The sequence below is a fragment of the Benincasa hispida genome, chromosome 5, assembly GCF_027475165.1.
Source record: "Benincasa hispida cultivar pf3 chromosome 5, pf3_genome.v1.1, whole genome shotgun sequence".
Taxonomy (NCBI): Eukaryota; Viridiplantae; Streptophyta; class Magnoliopsida; order Cucurbitales; family Cucurbitaceae; genus Benincasa; species Benincasa hispida.
Window position 1 is genome coordinate 4,714,340 of NC_143482.1, and position 9,302 is coordinate 4,723,641.

General features: G+C 32.6%; 2 protein-coding genes across 2 annotated transcripts; one reads left to right on the plus strand and one right to left on the minus strand.

Annotated features, from left to right (window-relative positions):
• Positions 1-417: 417 nt before the first annotated feature.
• Positions 418-3,155, plus strand: ADF6 (actin depolymerizing factor 6). Its single transcript, XM_039032299.2, has 3 exons — positions 418-747; positions 1,607-1,872; positions 2,715-3,155. Exons 1-3 carry the CDS (start codon positions 724-726, stop codon positions 2,863-2,865), a joined length of 441 nt encoding a protein of 146 aa, XP_038888227.1. The 5' UTR covers positions 418-723; the 3' UTR covers positions 2,866-3,155.
• Positions 3,156-3,855: 700 nt separating this feature from the next.
• On the minus strand, positions 3,856-5,964 carry LOC120078040 (inorganic phosphate transporter 1-4-like). The gene is made up of 2 exons (XM_090314234.1): positions 5,928-5,964; positions 3,856-5,545 (listed from the first exon to the last, which is right to left on the minus strand). Exon 2 carries the CDS (start codon positions 5,488-5,490, stop codon positions 3,856-3,858), a length of 1,635 nt encoding a protein of 544 aa, XP_090170360.1. The 5' UTR covers positions 5,491-5,545; positions 5,928-5,964.
• Positions 5,965-9,302: the final 3,338 nt, after the last annotated feature.

Consider the following 9,302-nt stretch of genomic DNA (forward strand, 5'->3'; position numbering starts at 1 on the left):
ATAGAGAGAAGAAGGGAAAATTACCCTTTTAGTCCTCAAATTTTGAAGAATATGTGTGTTTCATTCCTTAATTTTAAAAATGTAACTTTTTAGTCCCTATGTTTATAAGAATAGATCCATTTGGTCCTAGGTTTTTAAAATGTACCTTTTTAATCCTCGAATTTTTAAAAATAGGTTTAAAAAGCCCTTTAAATAACTTTATACTATTATTTTGAATAGTTATATTACATTTCCAATTAGAAGAATAGCTTTTAAAAATTACATTCTTTCTAAAACTATTTTTTCTAATTTTAAAAATTATATAATTATTTTTAAAAAATCAAACGAAAAATATATCTTTTAAATTTATTTTTATAAATTTGGAGACTAAAAGATACCTTTAAAAAATTCAAAGATGAAATAAATCCATTTCAATAAATTTAGGATATATTTTTAAAATTCAGAGACTAAAAGGAGAAATGGTTCAAAATTTGGGGACTGACAAGTTAATTTTACCGAGAGAAGAATATTTCAATTTGATTGAGAAATTAGCAGAATTGGCTAAGCCACTGGGTCTAAGTTCCTTTCCCTTTCTCTTCTTTCTATATCTTCTGCCTTGGCCTCCGATTCTTGCCTACCACTTCTGACCTTTCTCTTATTCCATTCTTCTTCTTCCTCTTCTTCTTCTCCCTTTCCTTAAGTTTTCTCATCACCTTTCTCACATCCATCTCTTCTCCGATCGTCATGTCGTTCAGAGGCCTCCGACGGGTATCTTTATCTTCTTCCTTTTATGTTTTCCTTACTTTAACTCAACTGGGTCTCACCTTATTTCAATTTGGGTTTCTGGGTTTTCTTTCGATTTAATGCTAATTATGTTTATCTCAAGATTCTTAACCCCTGCTTCATCCTTCACAACTACCCATCAACTGAATCCCGCATTTTTGTGTATATTATGACCTCAATTTCTTTCTTTGTTCATTTCTGTTATGGGGTTTACTTTGTTTCTGCAAGAATGATGTCTTTTGTTCTTCTTTCCTTTATTTCTTGGAGGCATATTTCAAGAGACTAAGAGAGTACTGTGGATTTAGATGAAAAAAGTTGGATTAGAAAGATCATGTGCTTGATTTAAGGTTCATGTTATAACTCAGAAAGCTTTGATTTAAAGGGAAGAGGTTATGATCTTTACTGATCAGGTTTTGGAGGTGAAGGGTGGGGTATGTTAGGTATATGAGCTCTGATTTTGTGCCAGAGTGTATTGATGGACTTCTGTCTTCTTTGCTTGTTCTACAATTTCTTTTTAGGAACTTTTTCAATTCAGGATTATAAAATTAGAATCTATTGTTGGGGTTCTCAGATTAATCATGTTGTTCTGATCTTTAGTCAAATCCAACTTTTTGCAACAAGAAGAGAGCCCATTAATTGAATAATATTATAGATCTCATGGTTCAATTTAAAGGGCTTCTTCTGCTGCTTTATTTTGCTGACGATTTTTACTTTGTTGTCATCATTTCCTTTCAAATCTACTGATTTGGAAATCTCTACATGCTTTGCTCTTACTGTTATTTGTTCATGCTTCTTCCATGGACCTCTGTTTGATTGTTTTGACATTTGTGAATTTGCCTTGTAGCAAAACACTTTATCTGCAATGGGTGTGAATGAACACACCAAGAAAACATTTTCTGAACTGCAAAGAAAGAAAATGTATCGGTATGTAATCTTTAAGGTTGATGAAAAGAAACGAGAGGTGGTGGTTGACAAGATTGGTAGTCCTGCAGAGAGCTATGAAGATTTCACTGCTGCTCTGCCCGACAATGATTGTCGCTATGCCGTGTATGATTTTGATTTTGTGACATCCGACAACTGTCAGAAGAGCAAGATATTTTTCATAGCATGGTTAGCTTTCATCTATCATGAACTTAGTCTTATCTTTATTATTGCTATATCAATGTCTACTTGCTATATATTGTTCATTGAGTTGCCCTCACAATACAAAATTTTGGTACATACTAAGGTAAACATTAGCTATCCCGAAGTCATAGCATTTTGATCCTTTGACTACCATTTCTAAGCTCAACCCTTAGGGCTCTTGATGTTTTTGGTCAATTGCTCATTCGTGGAACTGAAGCATTCAAAAAGTGCTTTCTTAGACTTAGAATTTGATTGGTTTTGTTGTTAACTTTTGTTCGTCGATGCTTTTCTTGGATCTTCCTAAGGGTGTTTTTGTCATTTTCCACTCTGGTTGCCCGTTCCAGTCCAAAGTCTCAGTTCCTACAAATTCAACAAAGAAAAGTATCAACAAATAGAAATTATCAACAAAACCAGCCAAATTCTAAGCCTAAGAAAGCACTTTTGAGTGCTTTTTTTCATTTTTCCTCTGGGAACTCATCTAGTATACTTGCTAGTTTCATTAAATACCTTCTTCTGGTGCATATGCTTTATTCTCCACACTGGAGAAGTTGGAGTTCAGTTGTTAGAGCTCTGTATGCATCCTCTAATCTCGCTTAAGATCATAGTACATCAAAAGTTTTAGGCAAAATTTGAAAATCTTGTCGTATTTTGTCAGAATGATTGTCCCTTCTGTTTTTGATGATCAAATGCACTTGGTGAATGTCTTATTCCAAGAACCGTCTAAATTATGACCTTGATTAGAAAGAATAGTTTTAATCATGTCATATGAACGACTATTGCGGGGTGTCTTTTCTATCTTGATCTCACACTAGATTGTTGTGCTTCAGGTCTCCAGCTAGCTCACGAATCCGTGCTAAGATGCTCTATGCGACATCTAAAGACAACTTTCGGCACGAGCTCGATGGCATCCACTATGAAATTCAAGCTACTGACCCTGCAGAGATGGACCTGGAAGTGATCAGAGACCGTGCTCAATGAACATTATCAGTTTGTTTAATTTGTTGTTCCCTTGGGGATAAGCCAGCTTGTATTTTGAATGCTTATTAATTGGTTTATCCCTGCTTCGATATGTGTAAAACCGATCGCTGGAAAATGAAAACATTGCACAAAACCGTAAAATAAACTAACATCTGCAGAATGCTGATATATGGTGGATCGACATGATGTTGCTGTCTGGTTGCTATGACTGCTTCTCAGATGAAGATAAGTTTGTAATAGAAAAAGGCTTAGAATCTATCAAACCTTATTATCATTGGAAATTTGTTCTACGATGCATCTGCCTCAATGTCTGTGGTTCTTTCGTTCTGTCTTTAGAACTTGCATTTGCGCTGTATCGAACATAGCATGCTTTGTATTGTCTTTTCATGGACTGAGATTCAGCTCATCCTCAATGGCATCGGCCACAAACTAGTTTCTTCATTAACATATGCATTAATTTTTTTTATATATATATATATATATATATATATATATCCGTGAGTATTCTGACCAGTTTATGTGCATCTTGATTAATCTCATACGACAACCTGTCTGATCGTACAATATTTAAGTGTCAAGGAGACTTGTAGAATATTAAATCCTAAGTAGAGGCGGCTACTATGAATTGAATCCATGACTTCTTAATCTTTTATTAAGAGATTTTTTTCTTTATTTACCATTAGGCTAATCTATGATGGTTAACATATGCATTAACATTTGAATCAAGGATAGGTTTGTTTTAAATGCTATTGCTAATTCATTTTGTTTACCAAATATAAGGCAATAAATAAACAAAGGAAGGCAAATAAAGCATAAACAAGTCGATAGATTTTTAAAATTACTTCAATATCATACTATCAGATAGAACACAAAATTTCTGATGAAGTTACTGCATGTCTCGAAGAAACAAAATTGATAAAGAAATATATAAGTCTTCAACTCAAATGATCATAAAGCGTTATTCTAATGATGATCCCATAGATTGAATCTTTAAACATGTGAAACTGTATCACTGGTAGATGGTTGGCCCCCCAATTCTCCAATGGTTCCATCTTCATTCTCGCCTGACATTTCTTCCAACGATTTTCCCTTTGCTTCAGGTACGAGAAAAGTAAACAAAATTCCCAAAAAGTTAAGTCCCCCCAACAATAGAAGCGAGTTCTTAACACCAATACCAGGAGGATATCCTGCATCAGTTTTGTTCTTATCTTGGTTTTGAGCCAAATATAGAAAACCAAATGCACCCACCATAGCTCCAAGCTTCCCAGATGCTGATGATATACCGTGGCAAGTAGAACGGAATCGTGCTGGAAAGATTTCAGCTGGGACAACGAAAGTGGTTGCATTCGGTCCGAAATTTGCGAAGAAGAACGTTAGTGAGTAGAGGACAACAAAGCCAATCCGATTGTCCTTTAGAGTCCAATGATGGTAAGGAATGGCTAAAGCAAACATAAAGACTGTCATGAAGAAGAATCCCATGAGTTGAATGGCAAATCTTCCCATTTTGTCAATGAAAGCCACTGTGAACCAATAGCCAGGGACAGTACTACAAAGAGCAATGAGTGTTTGAGCCCTTGCTATTCTGAAAACTTCTTCAAGTGCATTCATTGTGGCTGCTGGAGGAATCCATCCAATTGCACTGAAAATATCTTTTTGAAACAAGTTTTGACTGTAAAATGCAATATCAAGTAAAAACCAAGTACTTGAAGTTCCAAGTAAGTGAGTTCCATGGCGACGGAGAAACTCTTTGGAGAACAAGCCATATGCACTTACACTTGCACTTGCACTTGCACTTTCCATTTGGGGAGCAGGCTTTTGTGCTTCTGCTTCAATATCCATTTGCAGAACTTTTGACATATCAGATGCAGCTTGAGTTGTATCTTTCGCTACAAGAGCCGTGTATCGTGCCGTTTCAGGCATTTTCATCCTCCAATAATAAGTAAGAGCAGCAGGAATAGCTCCAACCATTAGAACTATCCTCCAAATGTAATCTGCTTGTGGCACAGTTGATTTAATCGGGTCAACTGCATAGGGTGGAGCATTAAACTTGGCTTCAAATGCCAAAGAGATGATAATGGCAAATATACCTCCACCCAAAATTCCAAACCCCTGCATAGCAAACACCGCAGCAATGAATGCACCACGAGTCTTCTTATTCGAGTATTCTGACATGATCGTCGCGGAAAGAGGGTAATCGCCACCGATACCGAACCCAAGCCAAAAGCGAAAGAAGCAAAGAGTAGTCATGACAGATTGTGAATTGTGGCCAAAGGAAAGGCCTGAGCCTATAGAACATACAACCATAAGCATTAAAGTCATGCCATAGACTCTTTTTCTTCCCATTTTGTCACCCAACCAACCAAAGAAGAGTTGGCCTGCTAATGTTCCACAAAATGCTACACCATTAACAGCAGCAGCAACATTTGGAGGCAAAGACCCTGGCTTTGGTGAATTATCAACATGATAATATATACGTCCAAGTAATTTTGTGACGAGAGATATACAAAATAAATCATATGCATCAGTGAAGAATCCCATTCCAGCAATTACGATTGCTGTGAAATGGTACCATTGTGTTTTAGCTACATCAAGTGCAGTTAACACTTCTAATTGGTCTTTTGCCATTTCTTTCTTTAATTTCTTCTTCTTCTTCTTCTTTCACCTTTATTTTATATTTCCTCTGCAAAACAATGAGATTTTTTTTTTTTTACTTTTTTCAATTCAACAGAACCATAGAAAAAATAAAAAACAAAAGAACAGATCTAAAAACAACCCATTTATTATTTGTCAATCACTGATCAGTTATCACCAAATGGGAATCAATCAAAAAAAGAACCAAGAACATAAAAATGACCTTTTTTTTTTAAATTCATGGAAAGAAAGGAATGCAGTGCAAAATCAGTAATTTTTGGACATATTGTGAAGTTTGAGGTAACAAAGAGACAAGAAAAGAAACAGAAATCAAAGTTAGGATAAGACAGAAAGAACAATATGATGCAAAGAAAAAAGAAAAAAGAAGAGAAGAAAGAGAAGTGCATGGGAATGAGTAATGAATTACCAACCTGAATTTGGAGATGAGAAATAAAGGGAAAGGTTGTTAACGGTGTGTGTATATATATATATATATATATATATATATATAGAATGGGAAGTTAAGTAGATCTGAAATGTTCTATAGCATATTCTTTTTGCTTCCAAGTTTTTCGTTGGATTAATGTAGTTGACAATTTTACACCGTCATAATATGTAAGATGTACGATGCAGATACAACTTTAAAAAGTTGTACATAACAGATTTGAAATTTATAACTACTCTTTTTCCTTAATTCCTAATCTAATCAACACGTGCATTCTCAATATACTCCATATTGACCTTCATTGAAATTATTTCTTTATATTTATATGTGTATTAATATAAAAAAACAATTAGATTAAACAAATTTAGTTAATAAATTTTGACAATTGTGTTTGTCTTGTAACACTTAAAGTTAATGTTGGTGAGTCAATTATTTGTTTAGTACAATAAATCTAGTATTGGAAATGTGAACCTTTCAGATTTAAAGAAGAAATTTGTTTCAATATTGCTTTATGCTTATATTGACATAAATTTAACAATTAATAAAACATGATTTGACACATCACTATTACGAGAATAAAGTCTATTTGGTAAAATAATGGTAGATATGTCTACCTTCATTTTATTTAATTAGGCTATTTTCTTATTAAAAATATCATTAAAAGTTTAGAATGGCAAATTGAAACTTGTTAATAGGTAAGAAAAGTAAATATGAAAAAAAAAAACAACTATAAAAATTTGAGCTATGAATATTATATTTTATTGAATTATCTTTTTGTAATAAAATTGAGACCCAAAAAATGTTCTCTCTTAGTTTTCTTATTTTCACTTCCCTTTTCCTCTCGACTACTTTTCTCTTTCTCCCATATGTGATGCTATTCTTGTTTTCCTTTTTTCTTGCTAACTTTCCCATTCCTTTCCATTTCTCCTCTCCATAACTTTCTCCACAACACTCTCCCATTCTTGTTTTCCCTTTTTCTTGCCAACTTTCCCTTTCCTCATCTCCATAACTTTCTTCTCATTCTCCACAACATTCTCCCATCCTCATTTTCCTTTTTTATCGCTAACTCTTCGACCCCAAACTTCATTCCACGTTGCATCGACTTCTTTCATTAATATTTCTCTATTTTTAACGTGATTAAACAATTGAACCGTTCATATGACGAAACATTGCATTGACTTTTATACAACATATGACGATGGTTTAGATAAAAATGGCACATATAAAATAACTTAAACTTTCACTCAAGAATGTATAGCTTTCAGACCTTCATCAAAGAGTTAAAATGTCCATAAATATCGAGATTTCAATTTAGAGTTACATTGATGGATATATCAATAAAAACGTTTTGTTTTTTCAAAAATATTTTAAGACTATTTCAATTCAGATGTTACATCTTGTTTTTTAAAAAATTAAGTTGTTTGTCCTTTCTTGCTAAGTTATAGATATATTTGATCTTGTTATTGGTTTTTCTATTCGCATTGGGATTAATAGATATATTATTTCTTTGATGTTTTACGTTTACTTGTAAAAAATTTCGAGCAATAAATTAATCATTGATATCATTTTTTAGCTCTTTAATTTACAAACATATCAACAAATACTAACATAACTACGGATATTTTAATCCTTACTGTCTTGCCTCATTATCATTTAGTCTTCATTTGTAGTAAGGATTATTACAGGCTAGTAAGGTTTATATGTATGTATATATATATTCAATAACTTTATATATCTGTTAAAAATAAAAAGTTGTCAAATTTGGAAAAAAAATAATGCTAAAGAGTTAATTAAGACTCCGTGTGTTAATAATTTTGTTTATTGTTTTTGTTTTTAAAAATTAAGCCTATGGACACTAATTCCACCTCAAAATTTCTTCGTTCGTTATTTACTTTTCAACAAAGGTTTAAAAAACCAAGTAAAATTTTGAGAACAAAAGAACATAACTTTCAAAATGTTGTTTTTATTTTTGAAATTTGGTTAAGAATTCAACCCTTGTATTAAAAAAAGATACAAATCATTGTAAGAAATGTAGATGAAATAGGTTAAATATTCAAAACCAAAAACCAAATGGTTACCGAACTAAAATCTTGAATTAAACTTTAAGATTCATTAATTTCTACCACCATCACCACTAAGTATGGAATAATAAAGTAGATTCTTAGGAGGGATTTGTGTTGTGATAAGTCCATTTTGGGTGGCCTTGATTAAAACTCAAACCTTATCAACTTCAATAAATATAAACTTATCCAAAAAAAGCATCAATATTTAAATGTTAAGAACTTTCACTTAATTCCTAAACCCTTTCGAGTGCCTTAGGAAACATATTCATTGCTCAAACTCAATCTAGTATTCTCCCATTTCTTTGATTGTTTTTTGTTCGTAAAAAATTTATACCTCAACTAACTTTTGACTATCCATGGTAGGATTTCAATCACTAACTAATAGACACTACAATTAAAACGAGAATGACACATTTTAGAAGAGGTAAATGGTATCCTTTAAAATAAAATAAAAATTGCCAATGGCTTATGTAAAATGAGACGAAAAAATTGGAAAGCGCAAAAACTTCTTGGAATGTATTTTTTCACTAGAAGAATTTCAAGTTTTAATGTTGGTTTTAAACCGATATTAAAAGGCTTTAATATTAAAGGGCTTTAATAACACTGTCTTTAATGTCGGTTGCAATTGAAGTCCAAGAATCAAATGAAACCCTTTAAACCAACATTGAAGCCTAGAATTTGTCCATTTTATCAATTATTGTCCATTTTTTAAAATTTCGTTGCCTAATCCATTTTTTCGGTCAAAAAGTATAACATGACACATCATCATCAAACACTGTGGCTATGACATATTATTTATGTATAGATTGCAAATCTATTACATTTTTAATCCGCAAATTCTGTTATAAAATTATAATTTAAAAGGCCGTACAATAATTCAACCCTTGAAAACCCAAATTACAAGTAATACAAACATTATGATTTTACAAACATTATGAGTTTACTGTCCCTCTCCACTTGGTAAGTATGGATCCCTTCATAATTCTTCTTGAATAAACCCCCCAACTTCAACAGTGTCTGGTTACAGGCATCTTTGTCTGACCATTGTTGTTCAAAGGATCACAAACAAAAAAAGTTTAAGACAAAGGATTGAAAGTGAAAATGTGATTAGAATTCATATTCAACTAACCATGTTTATTGGGAATGTGTATAAATGGTACATTCAAGGCAAAATTCTTGTAGTGAATGTATTGGATCTAAAGTTCCCCAAGAAAAAGCATAAAGAGGTTGTGATACCAAATCTTTACTTCTTTGTTGCACCTGTAAAACAAGAAAACTCAATAGTTGAATAAATGGGA

Bases quoted from the DNA above. Each gene is read 5' to 3' on its own strand.
- ADF6 (XM_039032299.2), top strand. From the start codon at position 724: ATGTCGTTCAGAGGCCTCCGACGG. The intron at 748-1,606 runs GTATCTTTATCT...TTTGCCTTGTAG, and splicing joins CGTTCAGAGGCCTCCGACGG to CAAAACACTTTATCTGCAAT. The intron at 1,873-2,714 runs GTTAGCTTTCAT...GTTGTGCTTCAG, and splicing joins AAGATATTTTTCATAGCATG to GTCTCCAGCTAGCTCACGAA.
- LOC120078040 (XM_090314234.1), bottom strand. From the start codon at position 5,490: ATGGCAAAAGACCAATTAGAAGTGTTAACTGCACTTGATGTAGCTAAA.